General features: G+C 52.1%; 9 protein-coding genes across 9 annotated transcripts; 3 read left to right on the forward strand and 6 right to left on the reverse strand.

Annotated features, from left to right (window-relative positions):
• Positions 1-216: 216 nt before the first annotated feature.
• On the reverse strand, positions 217-2,232 carry IAR55_004308 (uncharacterized protein; the record flags this gene model as incomplete). The annotated part of the gene is made up of 3 exons (XM_066947407.1): positions 217-228; positions 320-1,202; positions 1,295-2,232. 3 exons carry the CDS (start codon positions 2,230-2,232, stop codon positions 217-219), a joined length of 1,833 nt encoding a protein of 610 aa, XP_066801821.1.
• Positions 2,233-2,877: 645 nt separating this feature from the next.
• Positions 2,878-5,830, reverse strand: IAR55_004309 (uncharacterized protein; the record flags this gene model as incomplete). The annotated part of the gene is made up of 15 exons (XM_066947408.1): positions 2,878-2,904; positions 2,962-3,090; positions 3,154-3,333; positions 3,384-3,457; positions 3,508-3,867; positions 3,931-4,051; positions 4,125-4,296; positions 4,363-4,518; positions 4,584-4,728; positions 4,810-4,944; positions 5,032-5,095; positions 5,187-5,231; positions 5,288-5,323; positions 5,392-5,409; positions 5,474-5,830. 15 exons carry the CDS (start codon positions 5,828-5,830, stop codon positions 2,878-2,880), a joined length of 2,019 nt encoding a protein of 672 aa, XP_066801822.1.
• Positions 5,831-6,166: 336 nt separating this feature from the next.
• Positions 6,167-7,113, reverse strand: IAR55_004310 (uncharacterized protein; the record flags this gene model as incomplete). Its single annotated transcript, XM_066947409.1, has 4 exons — positions 6,167-6,269; positions 6,483-6,543; positions 6,708-6,787; positions 7,025-7,113. The coding sequence occupies 4 exons, from the start codon at positions 7,111-7,113 to the stop codon at positions 6,167-6,169; spliced, it is 333 nt and encodes a 110-aa protein (XP_066801823.1).
• A 1,110-nt stretch (positions 7,114-8,223) lies between these two features.
• On the reverse strand, positions 8,224-10,336 carry IAR55_004311 (ATP-dependent RNA helicase ded1; the record flags this gene model as incomplete). Its single annotated transcript, XM_066947410.1, has 3 exons — positions 8,224-9,720; positions 9,777-10,180; positions 10,267-10,336. 3 exons carry the CDS (start codon positions 10,334-10,336, stop codon positions 8,224-8,226), a joined length of 1,971 nt encoding a protein of 656 aa, XP_066801824.1.
• An 837-nt stretch (positions 10,337-11,173) lies between these two features.
• IAR55_004312 (uncharacterized protein) lies at positions 11,174-11,983 on the forward strand (the record flags this gene model as incomplete). Its single annotated transcript, XM_066947411.1, has 3 exons — positions 11,174-11,411; positions 11,664-11,808; positions 11,932-11,983. The coding sequence occupies 3 exons, from the start codon at positions 11,174-11,176 to the stop codon at positions 11,981-11,983; spliced, it is 435 nt and encodes a 144-aa protein (XP_066801825.1).
• Positions 11,984-12,450: 467 nt separating this feature from the next.
• IAR55_004313 (uncharacterized protein) lies at positions 12,451-16,671 on the reverse strand (the record flags this gene model as incomplete). Its single annotated transcript, XM_066947412.1, has 5 exons — positions 12,451-12,771; positions 12,879-15,676; positions 15,735-16,466; positions 16,515-16,527; positions 16,612-16,671. 5 exons carry the CDS (start codon positions 16,669-16,671, stop codon positions 12,451-12,453), a joined length of 3,924 nt encoding a protein of 1,307 aa, XP_066801826.1.
• A 520-nt stretch (positions 16,672-17,191) lies between these two features.
• On the reverse strand, positions 17,192-17,933 carry IAR55_004314 (uncharacterized protein; the record flags this gene model as incomplete). The annotated part of the gene is made up of 4 exons (XM_066947413.1): positions 17,192-17,227; positions 17,366-17,465; positions 17,519-17,589; positions 17,871-17,933. 4 exons carry the CDS (start codon positions 17,931-17,933, stop codon positions 17,192-17,194), a joined length of 270 nt encoding a protein of 89 aa, XP_066801827.1.
• A 695-nt stretch (positions 17,934-18,628) lies between these two features.
• On the forward strand, positions 18,629-20,510 carry IAR55_004315 (uncharacterized protein; the record flags this gene model as incomplete). Its single annotated transcript, XM_066947414.1, has 4 exons — positions 18,629-18,835; positions 18,890-18,945; positions 19,022-19,121; positions 19,197-20,510. The coding sequence occupies 4 exons, from the start codon at positions 18,629-18,631 to the stop codon at positions 20,508-20,510; spliced, it is 1,677 nt and encodes a 558-aa protein (XP_066801828.1).
• Positions 20,511-21,002: 492 nt separating this feature from the next.
• On the forward strand, positions 21,003-22,026 carry IAR55_004316 (uncharacterized protein; the record flags this gene model as incomplete). The annotated part of the gene is made up of 2 exons (XM_066947415.1): positions 21,003-21,731; positions 21,934-22,026. The coding sequence occupies 2 exons, from the start codon at positions 21,003-21,005 to the stop codon at positions 22,024-22,026; spliced, it is 822 nt and encodes a 273-aa protein (XP_066801829.1).
• Between the last annotated feature and the right edge of the window lie 234 nt (positions 22,027-22,260).

The raw sequence follows: 22,260 nt of genomic DNA on the forward strand, positions 1-22,260 counted from the left end.
AGGAGCGTCTTTCCAACCACGAAGACGAGAACGTCTGCTATCGATCATGGACCGTGGCCAGCCGGGGTATCCGATCAATGCATACTGTATATGGAAGTTGCCCAACGCGTAACCTAAACCAATCGTGCTGCATAACCCGAACCCTGCAATGATCCCCCTTTCGTCCATGAAAACCATATGATCTCTGTAAGCACTGCACAATGCTGTAATGTAGGCTTAGATTCCGACCTGTAGGTGAATACTAGTTGTCAGTGATTTTATTCTGAGTTGGTCCATTTTCAGACTTTCTTGCTGGCAGAGGGTTACGCTGTAGACTCACCTCATTTTGAAGCAAAAATCCTACTCTCCTCTGAGATTTCGGCGCCGTTCTACCTCCTGTCGTCCTCATCTCCTGACAGACGAAACTGTCTGGTGGTCCCGCCCAATCCTCCAAGACGTAGTTCCCACCTTCATGAGCCCCTTCGTCCTCATGCGGTCCGCCGAAAAGATCGAAAGCCAGTTGAGTGTGAGATACACCGCCATACGTCGTGATACATCTTGGATTAACGAGGATTCTCGCTGGTGTGAATGCCGAATTAGGAATGAGGAAAGCCGATGCGGGTAATTCTTCCTTCTTCAATGGTTCGGGAGCTGGATTTGAGGCGTCTTCGTTCATGGCGTCCAAATCGGTACCGGAATCTTCATCGTCTTCCGGAGCTCGCTTGTCGACTGCTTCTTCTCCCATGCGCTTGTCCAACTCTTCCGCTCCGGATCTCTCCTCTTCAGGAATGACATCTCGTTTTCCGTGATGACGCTCTCGACTGCTGAGATGATCGCTGAGATCCCGCTTGTGTCCACTCGTCAACTTCTGGTGTCCCTTCCTGCTGCCCTCTTTCAGTCCGCCCTTAGCCGCATCGGTCCAGAGATCTCGACAGAACCACATCTGCGTAGAGTCCATACACGGCATCTCGGGATCCCAGTTGGGTTGCTCCTGCGTAGTAGACAAGTTGTGAGAGAGCGGTGAGGCGCGATACGAGATGTCACGGTAATACGACTGTTCCGGGTCGACAACGTGTGTACCGGATTCACAGCAGTAGACTTGGAAGGGAAGATGATGTGTGAATCGCTCGGTACCGATTCGATCTCGAGGTGGTCCAGCTTCGGGCTTCGAGTTGGACTTGGCTTGTCGGAAAAGGTTACCCTCAATATCACGAGTCCTCCATCTGGGTAGGGAGAGACATGGATATCAGCTCACATGCCGCTGATTGAAGCGTGTCCACTGTGCGGAATGAGAGAGTCAAATCTGCCAACTCACCGATCGGAGAAGATGAAGAACCCATTGTGCTCTGCCCAATCCATTCCACAGACCATCGCAGCATTGTTCACCTCGCTGACCCGCAGACTCTCCAAGACATCGTTAGGGCAAGTGAATCCTTTCAACCAAACGACCCTGTGAAACTTGATCCTTCTTCTATCCCAAAGCTCGTGCAGAGGTTCCAGGGCGAGATTTCTAGCTTCCGCTTCTTCAAGAGGATAGTAAGTCGCTGCTGGATCGACTGTCATAGGTGGGACTCTTCTGATTCGGAATGCGATACCGAGGATGGTCATGACTGCTTCACAGAGATCTGCCAGAGTAGGAGTCGAATCCGTCGAAGCTTGATCCAGCATGGAAACGAACAGGTTCCTCGTACCCAATCTTCGAGCGAGTTGAACGATGATAGCCAGTTGGTCGACGAGGAAATGGTCCGCTGAATGAATGACGATGGCGATGTAATATAGATGATCTTTCGCAGCCAAATCTTCGTAATGATCATCACGACTATTTTGACCAAAAGGTCTCACCAACGTCGGACATGCCGACGCTACCCATCCGTTGAATTGGAGCAAATCGTCAATGACGGTCCTCATCACTTGAGTGTCAAGATGAGCAGTGTCTTTGCCCGTGATGAAAGGCTTTTGGAACCGGGTCCAGAAATCCAATAGACCTTCCGTCACTTCCAGATCGAACATGTCGGGACGATCATCCCGGCCTTGACGTGATTGCAGGAAAGGATATTTCGAAACATCAAGGTACTTGTCCGCCATCAACACCCTCTCGAGCACACCGTGGGATTGGATCTCTTCGGCAGGTGGAGGTGATGAGAAGAAGAGAGCACGGAGGACGAGGACGCCGAGAAGGGCGAGCGCGGCTCGGATGGCGAGTCGCTGGGTGTGCGGAGTGAGTGTGATGGATGGAGTGGATATGGGTGGCATGTTGGATGTTGATGTGGTGGCAGATGGTCTTCGTCGACGTGATTCGCTAAACCCCAAATTGGGGAAGGTGGGCGAGGCTGGAGGTCGAAGCGTTAGCGATTGAAGGGCTGTGAACGCATTAGCAGATCGGGAACCCACAAGGAATTTTGACGCCCTCTTCGATGAGCTACCAGACGTCGGCAGCTCAGGCAAAAGTGACCGAATTGCAGTGCTGGCGACAAGACGATGAATGATTGAATCTTGCGAGCCAACTATTGGAGAAGCTGCAATGACTTGCTCGGTTCTCCCCGTATGACGGACCGCTTGTCGTTGCTCTAGGCTTGACCTGTCCAGCAAGTCGACTGTCCGTCTATCCTTGGTACTGGAGTGATGGAGCCCTTGTGCTGTGTGATGATCGAGAGTGCTAGACGTTGACAACCCGAAACCCAAGAGATACTACATCCATCCATCTCCAATTCAAAGCAGTTCTAACTAGTGATCAGTGACTTCTCCCACAGCTGCTGCTCGCGTGGTCAGAGCGCGTCGCGGGGTCACTCACTGTACAGCTTCATATCTCCGAATGTGGCACACGATTTCATGGCTTATGCTATATCGTCTATATATGAATACAACAATCTATAACGATACAGCGCAAGACGGATTAACTCAATACCCTCCGACAGATTCCATAGTCTACGATCATCATTCAGCACGCCTATCGCACCCGGAAAGAGTACCGAACACACTCACAAAGGGACTAGCTACCGCTCCATCCAGAATCGCTAATTCTTCCTCTGTGAACCCAAGATGCGGAACGATCAATACTCTGAGTGGTACAAGAAGCATGATGATGACTGGGAAGCCAATAGCAGCAATGGTCTATCGTCCACGACATCAGTGACCCAACCACCAGCAGCTTGGTGCGAACAAGGGATTGCTCACCTGAGTGATGGCGAAAGTGGCACCGAATCCCAGCAGCTCGATGATAGTGAATAGCAATATTCGGCTTTTCCTCACTTGGTGCAAAGGCTCGGAAGGTGAAGTAGCTCGTCTGTCTCTGATCAGATACAGCATCTTGGCTGTGACACCGGATGACAATAGCGCATCCGACCCCATGTACCACTGCCGATATCTGTCAGATCGTGATAATGGGTATCTAGGGGAACACGTACGAAAAGACCAGCTAGCACACCTTTCGGTATCAGACCCAATACGTGTTCGAATGGCTTTGTCATGAGAATTAGGCCTACCTACGAGTTAGCAACACAATCCCGCCAAAGATCAGGGGAAACTCACAGAGACACCCTTGAGCGAGATTCGACACTCTTTGCTCAACCACTGCTACAGGCACTTCCCTTCTGTCGTTCTCTTCTTCCTTCATCTTCTCTCTCAGACTTTCTCTTCTCCCTCGACGTCGCAGACCACCAGCAACATTGCTCATACGCCTGCTGAGCCCATCACTATTTTTCACAGCACCACTCATTGATCGATGCCCGTTTCCACCTTCCATCTCGCTCAGTCGCACGTCATGTCGGCTCTCCTCTTGTGAAGGCTCGGGTGATACGGATACTGCTGTATCGGATGAGGCTGACGATGTGCCTTCGTACCCCAAAACTACAAGCGATGTTGTGTGCAATGGAGCTTGCGGGATGAGACCTTGATATGCAAGACGATGATCAGCAAAGGATACATCGGGTCTTCAATCTCGTGCAAACCTACCGTTAGGTGCGGGGATGCCCAGTAGGCCAGCAATGAAAGTCGTGAGACCCAGCAGGAAGAAATCCCAATGGAATCCACCCGGCTTTCGCAGAGGAAATTCGGACCCTTGTGCTATTAATGACTATAGGATGGTCATAATTTCAGCTTCAATTCCGCTGTCTGAACGATTCTAGTTTCCGTAACAATCCACTAACCGAGACATTCGCGTCAAAGTAGAACAGGATGAAAAGAACCAAGCCAAAGGGTAACGCCGTCCCCACCCATTTCCCATCCAGCTGCCAGAATCTGACCAGCCAAGGTCTATCGCTAGCAGGTCTGAAGGAGTTACTTGTCGTGGGCAATGTCATACCGCTTTCAAGGACGTATCTAGCCATGCCATGACCCAATCAGCGTTGTCCGAGAGGGTCTCCTGCTTCGTGGACTGTCACTTACGGGTCAAATCTTCCCCAATAAGCCATACCAGTCAATGCAATGATCGTGATTGGCATCCCGTAGTCTGCGCAGAATCGCCTAAAATGCTTGTTGATGTAACCGGATTTGGCGACTGCATTGAAATAATGCGGTAATACTAGTGTCAGAATAGCAAGGCTAAACAACAGTGTTGATGAGATGAGCTCAATCCTTCGATACCCCAGCTGAAGTCGAAGACTCACATGATACCGAGGAATGCGCTTGGTGTAGACGTTTGACCAAATTGACGGGTGACAACTTGAATACCGTACTGCACATAAACAGCGGCGACGTAGAAACCAAATGTGTCGCATGAAAACCTAGTGACATATTGCAGGCCTCTGACCGCTGTTCAATGGAACAAATCAAATCAATACCGAGATTAAACAGAGGTTGAATCAACAGTTCAGAGACAGTAGAACAACTCACCATTACATGCTGCTGCCATCCAATGGAAGATCGCAGCCCACAGATACACCCATCCGACGAAATGTAGATAATCCGGTGCGTCCGACCTATTTTCAAAGATGTCGTAGATGGTCTTGTTGAAGACGGTGATGGGACCTGTTTTGGGACAAACATACAGACAGCGTTAGTATCCTGATCGCGAGAGCTTCACGCAGAGGACGCGATCTGCCATAGGAAACTCACCTGTGACGCCTGAGATGAGCAGTGGTTGACCACCTAAGAATGAAGCGACGAAAGCGGCCATGAACTGAGGACGCATATTTATGTCAGAAGGTTCTGAGAAAACGACAGATACAGAGGTATGTCCTGATCGTGAGCCGAAGCGTGGGCTGACTCACCGAGGATAGGAGGACTTCTTGAACACCATATTGTCCCGTCGTTTCCTGCTTGACTCATCAGTCAATTGCGCGGAGATAGCGAAGGATGGCATGACATGTACGATGAGATCTAGCGAGAAAGCCAAGCCAGGCAGGACCTGATGCGTGTCACAAGCCCAGATCAACTCATGTAAGATGACAGTAGAAGCACGACAGGCCAACTCACGTTCGCAAAGAAGATGAACTGTCATCATGAACCAATATGTCAGCGGTCGTTCACTGAAGTATTGAGTAGCAAGATCACTCACCCAAGTCGAAGGTATGACCCTATAGTTCCAACTATCTTTCCAATCACTTATATACCACGGTATCCTAGCTTGTATGTCCCTCTTCATCCCCGCAAACAGCCGTATTCTCCACCATGGTCGTCGACGTGGTCGTCCATCTCCCGCTCTTTCATCTACGTTTTCGAGATCGGACCGTGTATGAGGTAGAGTCGACGATAGAGGGGAAGGAGATGGATGTGAAGTCGTCGAGTGGAGTAAGGTCAATGGTGGTTCGGGTGGATTTGGAGGTGGGATAGGTCGAGGAGGATGGGTGTGAGTTCGGGAGAGTGGTGGTGAAAGAGGGGGATGTGAGTGGGACGGACGACGGTTGAGGGACATGCTGTGCTGTTTCCTGGAGCAGACACCGTGGAAGACGGAGCGAGACGAAGGACCTGTCAGTAGATCTCTCTTGCGATCGAAAGAGAGTCAGGAAGCGTGCCAAGAAATCTCAACATCAATGAGTCCAATCTCCCGACTTTTGCAAAGCGAGATGCGATCGATCGGCGTACTCCGCCAACACTCGTAGGGGATAGTCACCGTCTTCTGTGAGAGAACGTTGCAGGCTTCTTCATACGCTATCAGACGCTATGCTACATTGTGCTACATCTGTGTTCATGTCCCCTTCGTTTCGAGCCCCCCTTGCAGATAGATCATGTCTTTCACTTCAACATTCGTCTAGACGGGAGGTACTCCGACTTTCAATCCGTCGACTTTACCGACGTAGAAGGCGACTCGACCAGCGACCTGCTCCGCGCCAGCCTTGGGAGTCGGGTAGAACCTGTATTCGAGACAGAACGTGTTTCCAGTCCGAGACGAATGAGAGAAAGAGAGTGTACGGTGAGGAGTATGATAGATGGAAACAAGTAGCAGGCCGTTCGTCACAATGCCAGGGAGAGTGTAGGGTACGAAGGAGGAAGAAGTAGTGATGATGCCGATCAGCTCTGTGGTCCGATCAAGAATTCGCAACTGGGCTGAAGGGACTATAACCCACCATGCGATGTCTTTGATAACTTCGCCATCGTCCTTCTCGTAGTTGAAATAGCTAGCCACGCCTAAACCCAAAGAGTGAAGTCAGCTGCACACTCCGTCCCGCCTCCGAGCAAGTCGACGCTAGCAGTCGCTACAACTGCCTTCATCCTCTGAGCCTTCCACTGCCAGCCCAATTTCGACTGGCAGTCTGAGAGACACCTAGAGTCTAGTCACGAACGACACTAACCTTTCCACGGACAGGTGGTATGGGTCTTGCTCTCGGTGTATTTTCCTCGATCGATCAGAGCCGCTTCTTTGAAGTACCAGCTGTTGGCAGGTTAGCTTGAGACCAGGTAATGAGGGAAATGACAGGGAAGAAGAAATGGGGTAAGAGAAGGAGGGGGGCGCTGGGCGCTGAATTCCGACAGCTTCCATACAATATGCGGGAATACTAAGATATCGGGTGGTGGTACAAGGAGCAAGAAACAACGGAGAAGGAATAGCCGTCGAGCAGCACAACACAGCACGAAACGTCTTACTGGGAAGATTAGGAATACCACTCACTTCCCCTCGACCTTGTTCAGGTCAGAAGTCATAGCTTTGGCCAAGACCTTGTCTCCAAGGAGGATAGCAGTTTGTTGATCGGCTGACATTCTTCGTTTCTTCTGGGTAAAGTTGAAAGTGGATCGGGGTATCTGTGTTTCAAGTAAGCTCTGTGTTAGAGATGGGCAGTCGCTTGTACAGTGAATGACACGGCCGTTAATCACTCACTTCTTCTCTTCACTGGCCCTTGCTGGTCGAGGATGATGATGGACAGTTAGTTATCAGATGGCTGAGAGATGTGAAGTTATAAAACACAACATACATTCGATGGCCCCGTTCTTCAATCGGACAAACCGGCAACTGCTGTTGTGTCGTCATCAAAAGTGGAGGTACCAAAGGTGACTTTGAGATCACATTTTGGTCCCAAATCACACTGTCAAAGACCACCACATTTTTGGTACACATCTTTATGCATCGCGTGGACGCACTTGCTCTCTTTTCTACGGCCGTTGTTGCGATGTTGAATATGGTGGATTGTGGGATGCAGGTTGGCACTATGCTAAGTTCAGGTCTCTAACGACATGCTAAGACAAATAGGTGAAAAGAATAAAACCCCCAAAAGTATCTGAATCGTCCATCTTCTACTTCTTTTCCACTACGTCTTCTTTGGGAGATCCTATCTGTTGTGATTGTCTTGTTGTTTGTCGTCAAAGTTCGTTACAAAGTCGTGTCGTGCCAGGGGTACTTGTTGTGCCGCGGAAAAGAAAAAAGTCATCCATTTGTCGATGATGAGCAATATAGATGCGAATTTGAAAGCTTTTCTTGAGGTCTATGAACAAATAGAAATCGAGAACCTGATCTAGTCGAGGTTATGAGAGACAACGCCTCTACTGTCATGCCATATGTTGATACAAGCTAGTTGGTGAATGCGTTCGTTGGTCTTCTGTATTCTTGTTTCGGTAGATACAGTCTGATACAGTGACTGGTCGAGTAAGGTCCATGCTATCTGATTTTCGCGACCGACATAGGTCAGGGACGATCATGCAAACAGCCGGAATGCTGACACGATGGTGAGGAAGACAGGAAACGCGATGGCTTGTGGTCGAGATATGGTAGACTAGTAAGGCGAGATGATGCGGATAGGAAACGAAATGAGGAAAATTCGAACAGCGAAACCGGGTATATTGGGCCATAGAAGCCCCGATGGTCGGCTGGATAGCTTACCACCAGCTTGCGCCGGAGGAAGCGGCAGGAGGGGGGAAACCACCACCGCCGCCACCATAGCCACCGCCGTAACCGCCAGCACCACCTCCGAAACCACCACCACCACCGCCGCGAGAGAAGCCGCCGCCACCGCCCATTCGAGCGTCTCGGCCACCACCAGACCTCGCACCACCACCTCGACCTCGACCAGACTTGGAGCCGTAGCCACCACCGAATGATCGCTCGGAGCTGATGTCCACAAGCCACTGGGGAACATCCTGGTGGGCATCCTTGAGGAGGTCAAGCAAGTCACGGGCGATGTTGAGGTTGTTCCTGTTGAAGAAAGCGGTAGAAGTACCGGTGTTACCAGCTCGTCCAGTACGACCGATACGATGGGTGTACTCGGCGACATCGGTGGGGAGGTCGTAGAGGATGACATGAGTAACGTGGGGAATGTCGAGACCACGAGCGGCAACCGCAGTGGCGACGAGGATAGGAGCTCGACCGGTCTTGAAGGCATGGAGAGCGGCTTCACGTTCTCGCTGAGTTCGGTCACCGTGAATGGAAGTAGCGTTGTGTCGCTGGGCGCAAAGGAAGTCGCAGAGTGAGTCGGCCATTCGCTTGGTTTCGACGAAGACGAGGATGAGACCGCCGGATTGTTCAGCGAGCAACAGGTCAAGAAGAAGAGATCGCTTGTCGTGGTCATCGACGTATTCAATTCGCTGAGTAATGTTCTCGGAGGTGGAACCGACTCGTCCGACGGACAAGAAGATGTAGTCTTTGAGGAAAGACCTGGCAAGCATCTGGATCTCCTTGGGGAAGGTCGCAGAGAACATGAGGGTTTGACGGTCGTGCACACCTGGCATGTCCTCGCCTTCAACGATTCTCCTGATTTGGGGCTCAAAACCCATATCGAGCATTCGGTCGGCCTCATCAAGTACCAGGTACTTGACATTGGCAAGACTGATTCTGCCCCGCTCGATCAAGTCGACGAGACGACCGGGAGTGGCGGAGAGGAGATCACAGCCTCGGTCGAGAGCTCGGATTTGCGAGCCAATGTCGGCACCACCGTAAACGACGGCAGGTCGCACCCAAGATCGGTAAGCGAATTTCCTTGCCTCCTCGTGGATCTGGGAGACGAGCTCTCGGGTAGGAGCGAGGACAAGGGCAGTGGGGTAAGCCTTTCTTCGGCTGTTGTAACTGCCGTACGAGTTTTGCTCAGGAGGAGGAGCGATAGGTCCGTAGGTGTAGAGAGCGGAAAGAATGGGGAAGAGGAAACCACCGGTTTTACCGGAACCAGTCTGAGCACAAGCCATGAGGTCTCGGCCGCCAGCGACGATAGGAATGGAGTACTTTTGGACGGGGGTAGGGGTGGTGTATCTAGCATAGACGATGTTCTCAAGAAGGACAGGGTTGATAGGAGGGTTGGTGAACTCGGTCACGGGCTCAGGAACACCGGTACCGGTAGCCTCGACGGGGATGTCAGCGTACTTGTCGAAGTTGATACCGGTGGTCTAAAAAATGAGGCAGTCAGCGAAGAAAGCACAGCCAAGGGATTAGAGTGACTGACCTGTTGGCTTCCGTCACCATCCTCGCCGTACAGCTCTTTCTCTAGCCTCTGGTTCCTAGCACCGAGGATGTGCTGACCGTTCTTCCAGCTACCAAAGCCAGGGGGAGCACCAGCGCCACCGAAGCCTCTAGGCTCGGGAGCCCTCCTAGGAGCACCCCAACCCCCATCCTCAGCGGTAAGGGGCGCGGCACCGAAAGCACCTCGAGCAGGAGGGACATAAGCAGCACGAGCAGCGGGAGGAGTGGTGGCAGGTGTAGGGAGACCAGTGGGAGACTGCTGGTAGCCGACAGCAGCGGGAGGGGGAGCGACGAAGTTGGGCCCGGGTCCGCCAGCGGGGGGACCAGGTCGGTTACGAAGGTGAGGGGGAACGTAAGCGGGTCGGTCGGGGTTGAGTTTGATGGAGTCTGCAAGACGCGACGAGGAAGTAACACGAATGGTCAGCGTTTGATCCCTGGGCACGAGGCAAATCGTATGATGACTATTAACTCACTGAACTTGGCTTCGATTCCGGTCACACCGTTACCGTTATCGAGACCATTGCTGATAGGACCAGTAGTCATATTCTTTGATATAGATTGAAGTAGCGAGAAAAGCCTTATGTTCTTTTGGAGAGAGACGGTTGTGGTTTCTGTCTGGTGCTTTTCCGATCTATGTGATGTTCTTGGCCTTTTCTATCTATCGAGAGATGAAAAGAGCGTTGGTCACCAAAGAGAGAGGAGAAGAAATGAGAGAGATATAGGTGGTGGTTTGTTTTTCCTAAAGGTATAGAGAAAAGAGGTTTTGGAGGAAAGAGGAGAGAGATGGAAGGGAAAAATCTTTTTTCATTCAATAACGGCGTGTTGCGAGCAGCGGTGTTGCGGTGGCGAATGATCCATGATCATGAAAATTGCTGAAAGAGGGGGGCTAGTCATCTGCGGTGTGGGGGGATTTCTGGGATAAATTCAGATAAATTGACGAGGATAGATATTCGAATCGACGCGTCTAGGTACCTCGCGTGGCGAAAACACAATTGTAAAGTCAACGTTGTTGTTCGGTCTGTGCGTTTTCCATCATTGTTTCAGCTACTGGTTTAGATTTATCCATACACCAGCACGTCTTCCTTCGAGGTCTATCCTGCTCTCCGCATAGCAACCCAATCCAGAGCATCCATCATGGTGAGAGAGCAGCCCCCCCCCAGATATGGTAGCTCACTCGCATTGACACACCACCTCGCAGTCTAGCAACAACGCAGGTCAGTGCCGTTTGTACTTCTTGCCAATGGAATTCAGCTGACTTGATTCCTTGCTCGCTGACCTCTGTCTTCTCTTACAATCCCTTGATATCTATCTATCACCTGGTACCCCACTCACTTCATCGTACATCACTGATCACGACCACTGTCCCTCCGACTATCTCCAATGTATCCACCCTCCTCTACACCCACAGAATACCGCGAAGCTTTCGCTCTCTTCGACAAACGAGGGACCGGTCAAGTACCCCGCGAATCACTCGGTGAACTCCTCCGATCGCTAGGTCAGAACCCCACCCAGGCGGAGGTGTCGGAGCTCGAGAGGAACGTAGGGACGACGTTTGGGTACGATGAGTTTCTGGGGGTATTGAACAGACCTGATGGGTGGAAACCGGCTGGAACGGCGGGTGAGTGGGATGGTTGTCGTTGGATCTTTTCCTTCAACAGGGTGGGGAGGGTTGAAATTCTCCATGATTCGGAGATGGGAGGTGGGCCGACTATTTCTCAGACATTCAGAGTCGAGGGCCTTAGTCTACCACTATCCTCGTGAAGAGCTACGAGGTATGAGGGAGGATATTCACTTTGGTTGTCTTGTCATGTGGACGTCGTAAAAGGCAGCCTGCAACAGAGCTAACCTCTTCCTCGTATTCTCCGCACAGACGAGTTCATCAAGGGTTTCCAAGTATTCGACAAGTCCGGTAACGGGTTCATCGGTGCCGGAGAGTTGCGATACGTTCTCACTCAGCTCGGCGAGAAAATGTCGGACGAGGAGGTCGATGAGCTCCTGAAAGGATTCCCGGTGCAGTGAGTGATTCTCTCTCTGTGTCCCTCTGTGTCCCTCCCTTCTTCCTATCATGGATCGTAGGATTCTGCCACTTGTCCGTTCCCTGAGTGACTAAAGCACTGACGGTGCTCGTGTTCTTGTAGAGATGGTCAGATCAACTATCATTCATTCGTCCGATCCATCCTCGCTCAATAGGCGTTCTCCCTCTGCCTAGAGTGGTATCCCGCCATCTCTGTCTCTGATTTATAAGACGGAGTAGGATAGATCAACCACCCTTATTAGACACTCTGCAGTTCTTGACGATACTTTTCACGATGCGATCGGGTTTCCTATGACATGCTAACCTGTCCTTTGGCGTTGAGTCACTGACAGTGTATGCCGCGCTGCACATGTATTCGGTTTCGTCCGAGAAACAAATGGCTACATGACAATGACAAATGATAGATTATATGACTGGCAGTTACAGCTACAATTGTCCGAACTGTGTTACTCGTGTAGTAAATCCCGGTATATGGAAAGAAAAACACTTGGCCATATCCGTTTTCCTTTTGCTCCCTTATCTCAGTCCCATTCTCGACTTTGGATGACGACCCAAGACAACTCGCTGACACCTCGGTTGTCCAATCTTCCTCGCCTTTGAGTTGGTTTTCGACCGCCTGATCTCACTCCTCTGCGCCCAACACCTCTCTACAGACGAAACACCTCCCATCTTCCCTGAACCATCTCATGACGCAACTCTCATGACCAGAATGCCCACATGAAGGAAGCATGATCCCCTTCTCACCGCCTCTGAACTGACTCAGACAGATAGGACACTTCGAAACTCTCACACCAAGAAGCGAAAGCTTCAGTTTCACTTTGCCTTGTGGGGTCGTACGTCTTGAATCCACGTTGATCAGCCCCGGCAGCAATGTGGCAATTGCTTCAGGGGATGCGGCAGGTGCTTTCGATGGTCCTAGGAAAGTGGTTATCTGTGTAAAACCCTGTTGATGGAAAAATACCAAGTCAGTGAAGTGTCTCGTAGATTGAACCCGGCATCGTGCCCTTGAAAGCTGTTGGACGTTGTGAAAGGTTTTGGTTCCAAACTCACCTCAAACTCCCTCCCGCTACCTTCCAGCCTCGAAACTAAGAGATCCAAATCGGTATATTCCCTCTCTCCTCCACTTGCACCTCTGCCTCTTCTCCTCATATCTACTTCTGACGCACTCCTATTAAGCCCTCGTCCTTCTTCCCCGCCATTACCCATTGAAGTCACACCTAGAGCTGACGCGACGCCTAGACCCAGACCGTCGTCGTCTTCGTCATCTGACCCTTCGTGTCTCCGTGGAAAATCAGACTGCGTCCTTTCGGCCATCGGTCTAATTCCTGTCACACCTGCTGAAAGAGGAGACAGTGTCAGACTGCTATCATCCAGGTCAGACGTGACAATCTTCGCCCATGATTTCCTAGGCCTGGGAGGAGGCGGTGGTGGGGGTCTGGGACCTCTCGGTCTTAGACCAAGGCCCAGTCCAAGGCCAAGGCTGAGTCGAGGTGACTTTATTTCCGACAGCGGAACAATAGTGTCATTGCTGGACGAGGTTCGAGAGCTGACAGAGTCTGAACGGATATGCGGCGGTCGCGATGTAAATGAAGGAGGTGGTGGACGTGGTGGAAGTGGCGGAGCCATGGTTTGTCGCTCTGCTTGTGACAACGGCGGAGGTGGGGGAGGCCTTCTAGTCGGGACAGGTGGCCGTCGAGAGCCTTCACTGGGACTTGGTACGGCCTTTGGCGTCTTTTCTGATTCTACTTGCTCTTTCATGACTTTGGTCCTGAGGGGAGGAGGTGGGGGAGGGGGCTGACGCTTGTTCAGGCCAGCTGGCTCTGCAGTCGCTAGCGCTGGGACGGAGTCTTCCACCGTCACAACTGGTTCACTAGCGCTTGAAGTTTCGGGTTGTATGAGATCCAGTCTGGGACCAGCCCCGGCCTGGCTGGTATCTACCGTAGGGAAGGACGCCCCTAGTCTGGCCGCTGCTTGGGCAGACGACTCAGCAATGGGCTCCTCCGCGATTTCCAAGAGCTCTAGAAGATCGGCAGACGACGCGGCCAGATGCGCTAGGCTCATGTACTGCGAAGCTGGCGTCGAAATAATTTCGTCTTCGTTCAAATCGATGAGGGGACCAGACGACAAGGAGGAATTGAAGACCGGTCGATTGGATTTGATTGGCTTTGGAATCGCAGCAGGGGCTTGAGCTGCCGTCGTACGCAAATCTCGTCTCTTAAGAGCGGCTTCTCGATTGGGCGGCAGACTTTCGGTCACAATTGAAGGTGAAACCACCTTCGTTGTATCTCTCTGTTCCAGGATTTCATCGGACTTCCCAACGGCTCTCCCAGGAAAGCCGTCCATCCTCGCGATGGCATCGGTCTCGGGAGGATATCCCCAAGCGCCGCCTTTGAACAAGGGCCTCGCCGGAACTGGATCCAGATTTGGCTCTGAGTTGCGCTTCAAGCTCAACAACGGCGATATTGACGATGTCTTGGGACTGCCGGAGGCGGACAATCTACGGATAGCCTTGCCTCTCGTGAGCTTGCGGGTTTGCTTTGTCGGACTGGTAGGCTGCACATCCACATGGCTAGGTTCGACTGTGATTGACGAAGCTGAACCCTTGACGAGCGCGACCGGACTTGTGTTGAGTCGATCCTCCGAGGATGCTGGCAGCCCTTGAGGGGACGATGAAAGTGGAGATGCCGGCGAGGGTGAATCATGGGCAAGACTCTTCGGTGATGAAGGGTCGCTCAATATAGAGTTGGGGGGATCTGATGTGGGATTCGAAGCTCTTACGATAGGCAAACGGTCCTCGCCTGAGAAAGGTACAGAAGCTGTCCGGCTGAGTGGCTGTTCGTCTGCAGTACTTGATACAGGAGTTATCGATGATTGGGGCGAAGCTGATCGTTGCTGGACTTCCAAAGGATCTGGGGCGATTTCTGCCCCAGGTGTTCGACTCTCCTCCCCATCATCTTCTACAGCAATGTGCGTGGAAGGCATTGGTGGTGTCAAGATCACGGTAGGAGCATTCGAAAGTGTAAGGTGAGCGTCCTCAGCAGGTGGCGCCGTATCTCCTGGCACTAAGGATGAGACTTCTGCCCCCAACTCAGGATTCACAACTTTTGTTGTAGAGGTTCTCGAAGGCTCATCAGACAAAGATTCTGGCGCCTCCGTGGCCGGCGACTGAATTGGCTGGACTGCTTCCCCTTGATCCCCAAACGCTTCACTCCCACCGTTGGCAGGAACAGGGAGGGCCTCACCTTCGCTCATACTTCCTCTGGGAGCGGGTTCGTCTTTAGAAGGTCTTCCTAGTCCCACCTGATCTCTAGCTTTCTTCCTCGCCATTTCTCTTCTAACTCTCTCTTCCAAGCTGTATCCCGCCAGAAGGTCCGAGTTCCACATCCTCCTATCTGACCTTTCTTCCTCGGTCAAATCCTCATCGTCGAGCGTGACGACTGTTCTCGCAGGTGAGGTAGGTGCAGATACAAAATGTGACGAAGTAGGCGAAGTTGTCGATGCAGATGTGGGTGTGGGTATGTCCGCTCGGTCCGAGGGCTGTACGGGTAGGGTAGTAGATAATGATAAAGTAGGACGGCTCGTGACCTGCGGTACGCTTGGCGCCGAAGATGTGGTCATGGGATTTCGATGTATAGTGTGTAGGGAAGGTGACTGTCCAATGGCCTGTTCGAAGGTGGGCGGAGGCGATCTAGGTCTCGGAGGCGGGGCGGTGACAGGACTCGATGCTCTTGGAGTGGCATTCGACTCGGTTCGCTCGTCCGGCGGAGTAGAAAATGCAGGCGGTAAGCGGCTTGTGGAGGTGGTCGGGAAAGGGAAAGGCGGTGGTGGCTCGCCAGCTTCGGGTATGTCTGAGACAGCAATGATCAGGTTTTTCTGTGATCGACAGCGATCTGAAATGACACTCACCATCCCAGACATTGGTCCTCCGCATACTGGCTCCCCTTGCCAAGCCCAAAGCTCTACCTTCCTCCCTTGAGCTCACTGTTGGCCGCCTCGTCAGACCTCCCGCTTCATTCCTCACTATCCGTCTTCGTCTTCTTTGTTGACTGGTGACAGGTCTCTCCTCCTCTGGCATATCCGGCAAGCGACCGGACTCGAATATCTGTCCCAGTTGACCTAAAGAGCTCATAGATGGGTTGGCCTGATGCAAATTTCTCAGTCTTTCCTCGCTTCGACGAACGGAGAGCTGACCGGGTCGATCTCGATCCGCAGATCTTCGACGGGGATTGGCAGGTACCTGTTGCCCTTGTATTCTGGGGGTGGAGCTTGATCCACCTGGGACGATAGTTGGCGGTGAGAGTAAGCCAGCAGCATACCGACTTCTCCTTCCTCCATTTCCTGCTCCAACAGCATTCCCACTCGCGGTGGTGGGTCGAGACGGCCCAGCTCCAGCATCGTTGAAGGTTGCTGAGGGTGAGTTGGAGGAACGAAGGTACGAAGAAGGGAGAACTAGCTGTGCAGCAGATGCCAGTTGGTCGATAGCCGAGGGAGAAAGGGTAGAAACTGGTGAAGGAGCGAGAGCCAGATACGGCCGTGGTACTGGACCGGTGGAACGAGGAGCAGGGGAAGGTTGAGGGCTCGGTAAAGGCGATGCTTTGGGTTTCTTGCGGGTTCGACGAGGAGCACCTGTTCCGGGGACTGGTGTCAGGTGAAGGCCGTCATCAATGCAAGGCTGGAGTGACTCACCGTCCACTGGGGTCTGTGAGGTATCGATAGGGATTTTTCGTCAGTGACCCGCCCACTCATTCAACTCGTGCGCGAAGAGAAGGTCATAATGACTTACCCCAGCACCGGACCCGCCGGGCTCGTTGACCCTCCTTGCAGTTCTACCACCAGTGTTCATCTCCAGAATGAGTGTGAGCCTTGTTCACAGCTAGTATGCTGTTGATGCTCCATTTGTGATGGGTCGGAAGCACCAGCAAGTATACCGATATCAGAGGGATGTATGTGATCGTAATCGGATGAGATGAAATGTACGGACGATCTTAGGAAAGCAATGCAATAACGTTGAACGGGAAGTCGAGTTGGATGATCTCTGCAGCATTAAACAGTTGCGTCATACCGCCAAAAACTCTATCAATCTTGCGACATAACGGTGCTTGCTGCTGCTGCTGGTTTCCGCCAGACAGAACAGTTGCTACTACGTATCAATACTGATGGCGATACGGACATGCATTGCGCTGCGACACTTCGGAGCGAATCTGCAGGGATCACAATCATGCATAGATGGACGGTAGACAGTCTTGTCGAGGCCAAAAAAAGGGTTAACTTCGCTGCTTCCGATAACCTATTCACCCATTCTTCGTTCCTTGCAGCCCGCCCTTCCTATCCCCACTGATCCGTAAACATTCTGCACTCATCGTCTACTGGTGAGAGTCGACGATCTTCTGCTGCTTCTCCTATATGGGTCGCATGTCGAAGTCAGTGAAGTTCTGACTACATCGTCCTCGTGCGCGGTCCCCTTGCTCGATATCCTTACATGGTATGTATAGAAGGGCTCGCGTGATGGGATGACGGGATTTGTAAACTCCACTCACGACTTCGGCCTTGGCGTCCTCCAGCTTCTTATGAGCAGCCTTCAGCTTCTCGGCCTCACGCTGCTTGACGTATTGTGCCTCCTTGGCCTGCTCTCGCTCTCTGCAAAAGCTCGTCAGCAACTCGTTATTGGACGGGACGGAAGTGATTCTCACCGGAAACCGGTAGAGCTGGCGGTAGCACCCTCGGCCCTAGAGTCGGGCGAGTAGTGTCGGGCGAACATGGCCTATTAGGTCATTAGATGGGATGGAATATGGATATCAAATGCGAGGTTGGAGATGCGGCGAGCATGCAAAAAGATGGATTGGCGGAAGGATTCATGGAGAGAAGAGTAGGCAAGGCATGGAAGTCAGCATCTGCACTTCTCTATCCGCTATATGATCTTGCAGGTGACCGCTTCTACACGTGTGGCTGCCCTTGCACCCATGGGCAAGGACACTGCAGCAGATCATGGTCTCACGAAACTGTCTCCACCCTCCTTGCCGGTTGCCGAAAGTCAAAACTCACGACAGGACCCCTGAAGGCGGTGAACTGAGCTGCGGAAGTAGCGGTGGATCGGATGACGTTCATTGTTCGTGATTGTATCTGTGGGTTTGGATATCGAGGTGGTGAAGGCAGCGTGTTATAAGTAGAGAAGGGGGAATTGATGGGTGCATGTGAGAGACGCAGTGTGTGTGGGAGAGAGACTCGGAGCGACGGCAGGGTAAAGCCCGAGTTTGGTTCCGTTTTGGGAGTTGGCGATGACGTGGGTTTGTGGCGGATGTCGATACTACTTGGTTTATCACTTTTGGTTTGGAGGTAAAGACACGAGAGGTCACTGGAGGACTGGTAAGAACCTGTATGAGGTACGAGATACGCTGAGTGCAGAAGCCGCATGCGTTCCTCTCCTCTTCCTGTGTTCTGCGTCACTCAATCTCGAAGCTACTGATGACACCTCGGCCAAAGACTGACCTCAAACCGATACTTGATATCACCCCAAAGTGCCACAAACTTAAAGTTGAACGTTGACTCGGGCCGAAGGCGGGTCCCCCCCTTTTGATCGATACTATCTATCTACCACATCCATTCCCTCTTTGTCCTTGGTCCCCTTTGTATTCTGGCTGCTTCTTGTGCCCACCACGATCTCACTCCATCCCATCGGTCTGTATCATAGCTTAGCCATCTCTTGTATCACTATCCCGCCTTGTCTATCTCGTCTCTGACTCGATGAGATACATCTACACCTAGATCCGTACAGCGTTCGTTGATTTCCCGCCTTGACTGCAATGTCGTCAACCGCGACTGAGGAGGTCCGCATCAAGCGGCCCCGAACTACGGATATAGAGGATCGCGATCCCAAACGGGTGAAGAACGAGTCCGATGCATCCAAAGTCGCTGCTACGAGCAGCACGCCAACACGCGCAGCAACCACGCCTACGAAAGGACAGCTATGGGTACTCGAGCAATTGGGCAAGATGGAGAAGTTGTACAAAGTAAGTAATGTATCGAATCCGCCTTTGCATAACTGATGGGCGTGGGGTGTTCAGGAGGTCTTGATACAGGCAGCTTTGATCTTCCAGCATCAATCATTCTCTGAGAGATTGTGAGTGTCTCCTATACTTTGATAACGACAGATCGGACGGGGGAAATGTGGTGCTGACTGCTCATACCCTGCGCAGAGGGATGAAAGGCAAGAAAGTACCAACGCACATGATGCATCGACTGGAAGCCTCTTGGAGATCGTATGAGGGTCTGAGAAGACAGACGGAATGGTGCATGGTGCGCTTTCGTTCCTTGAGTACGATAACTAGGGTCGTCCACTCGTGTTACTGACCACACTTATTGTTATTGCAGGCGCAAAGCGGACAGCAACCTTCGAAACCTGTACTGACCAATAAACCTACGTCGACCTTGGAAGCTATCGCAAAACTTGCTCCAGTCCCATCAGTCCCTTCTCCCACAAATCACAAGACAATGGCCTCCGAGAACATCTCGCCTCCTAGGTCGATTCCCCTGCCCATTCCTTCACACCTTACCGTCAATGGTCAAATCCCGGCTGTGTCCTCACCGATACCTCTCGGAGCTGCTTCCCTGCTCGCCTTTGACGGACAGAGACTGCAAGGTCCACCTGGCAATGAGCCGATAGCGATTAGCGGAGGGTCTGACACGACTTTCCAAACACAGGTGTCACAACAACCTCCCTTCCAGCAGACACAGATCCAGTCACAGCCTCCTTTACAGCAAAATGACGGTCAATCTTCGATGACGGCTCAAATTCCTTTGGACGGTTCCATGGACGGTTCTGGTGGAGGGATCGACTATTCTTCGATGGGATTGGAAGAGCTCACAGCACTCATCAACGGTGAAGCCTCGGCTTTCGGTGCACTTGATACAACCGGTCAGCAACAAACGCAGGAGCAACTGCAACCACAAACGATCGACCTAACCCTGGGAGGAGATCCGACCGCGAATGCTAGCGGCAGTCAGGCGGTGCAGAACAGTCCTGCGAACAACGACGCCGTCCTCGCATCATTCGGACTAGAAAGGTTGTCGCAGCCCCCACAGGATCTCGAAAGTCAGATCGTGTCCAGCGATCAACACGCTCAAAATAACGGCGCAACACTGGACTTCGACTTCTCCGCTGCACTACCTACAGGATCGGCTGAGCCTGACTTCTCTGCATTAGCTGGATTGTTTTCCGCAGATGACACTCAGGCACCTGCATCAGCACCTCAAGCCGCTGAGAGCACCGGTCAGGAACTGGGAAAGATCGAGGAAAGTCTGGAAACTCTCATGGGAGGACATGCAGGTGTTCAAGTGGAGGACGACACAGCGGCGACTGCCATTCAGCCCGATAACAACTTGAACGACGAAGTTCCCGCTCCTCCTGCTCAGCCCATACCTGAGATGTCGACCGAAGAAACCATGACCAATCTCATCTCTGAGCTGTCGCATGCCCACCCAACATCTAACAATAACGGGACTGTGGCGAACGACTCGAACACGATCCCAGGGCAGCCGACCGAAGACTTAGCCGGTGCAACATCAGGGGAGTTCGATGCTGGTTATGGAGATATGGGAGGTATAGATATGAGCGATTTCAACTTCACGGACAATGTAGGCATGGACGGGGACGAATTCGACAGGTTGATGGCGGAATTTGGGTAGAACGGCGAGTCGCGATCGGACAGTAATGGAGACAGCGAAGACAGTTTCAATAGTTTGGGTTTTATCGTCATACCTTGTAACGCTCAATTTTGACGAAATCTGGCATGTATGAGTCATGCACCACATTCAGACCTTGATCGATCGTGACATACCTCCATTGCTCTTGCTCCTCGCCGAAGAACGCACAGGGTTTAACTCCAGAGCTCTCGGCGTGAAAGGGATGTACGGTGGACACTGCAGAAGGCAGTCACAGTGCGAAGCTGCAGGGCTTCGCCAGGAGAGAGGCTCGATGGAAGGCAAAGTTTGTCAACGAAGAAGTCGCTCGCAGTCCTCCATGTGTATGTCGATCTTCTCGCATTCTCAGTCACTCTTCGTCTCACCCAGTGAAGGTCTCGTACAGTGATATTCGATACATAACTACACCTACCTTTTGCCCACTAGCATGTCTCTCGATCGCACATTCAGCACCATTTCCCAGTTATGAGTTACACGATGCCTCCTACGCCATTCATCCCTAACTTGACGGATCTGACCTCGACAGGTCCTGACGCCACACGGGCCCCTCCCGACTCGGGCTCAGAGATGCCTTCCAGTCTAAACCCAGCCACGAACAGCGCGAACAGTCACACAGATGGGGACGAAAGCGCTTATGCGCAGACATCCCTGGTGGATGGCGTTCCGTCTACCACTCAGGTCCCAGGCGGCTGTTTACATCAACCGCTCGGTAAACTATCCTCCCCACCAACTGACGACAATCACCAGTCAGAGCAGGTCTCCGCTGATCAGCACACCCGATCGGGGGACGGGAATGACCCAACGTACGAGGGTGGACACGACTCGTCTTCGACTCCGTACCCTCGCGCAATTTCCGACAAGCCTTCTCAGGTGACTTGGCTCAATGCGACACCTGGTCCTCGGACATACCCAAACTTCCAGAACTATTCCATCCCTTCGGCTGAATACCTCCTAGGCACTCGCTCGTCCGAAGCCGACCAAACACGGCCTTCCAATCGCACGCCTCCTTTCGGACGCTTGTCTGGTCCATGGATCGTCGAATCCGCCACGATCGCACACAGTCATCGATACCGTACACCGATCGGAGTGCAGGTCCATACGACGATGAGCGACGATTTCATCAATATGAAAGAGACAGGTTTGGGGACGGTACATCGTGCAAAGTCGTTTGTGAGAGAGAAAGAGTTTATACTGGTGGACCGATGTGTGAGTAAAAGGAGTATTTCTGGATCGGTCCCAGCGACGATTGAGAAACGCCTTTCCCCCCCCCACATTCCTCGCCCTCAAGCAATGCCAGTCCTACATATGCTCCGCTAGCCAAGCAGAATATATACTGACATTGTATTCATTTCCAACCTCAAACAGGACCTATGCCGACAAGGGATGGTACCGACAACCGGTCCGACAGTCACAAACCACATCCGATTCTTCACCGTACCATCCCATTTTGATCGACTCTGTCCCCGATCTCATCACAGGTCCGAAGAATTGCGCTTCATAGCGGACGTCGCTGGCCCAACAGATAATCTCTCGCTAGCCCAACTGCTGTCGAAGAACAGGTGGCAATGTTCTGAATGTATCAGTGAAATGACTGTCAAAGACAATGACTCTTGCTGCCGGCATACAGGGAAGTGTTGTGGTGGCAATCGTACCACGTCTGAAGTGGGGGAAGAGTTTTCTGTCAATGACACTACGCAACATAGCAAGGTACAATGGAATGATCCCCTCGTGGTCG

This window comes from Kwoniella newhampshirensis, chromosome 8 (assembly GCF_039105145.1).
Source record: "Kwoniella newhampshirensis strain CBS 13917 chromosome 8, whole genome shotgun sequence".
In the NCBI taxonomy this organism is placed as follows: domain Eukaryota; kingdom Fungi; phylum Basidiomycota; class Tremellomycetes; order Tremellales; family Cryptococcaceae; genus Kwoniella; species Kwoniella newhampshirensis.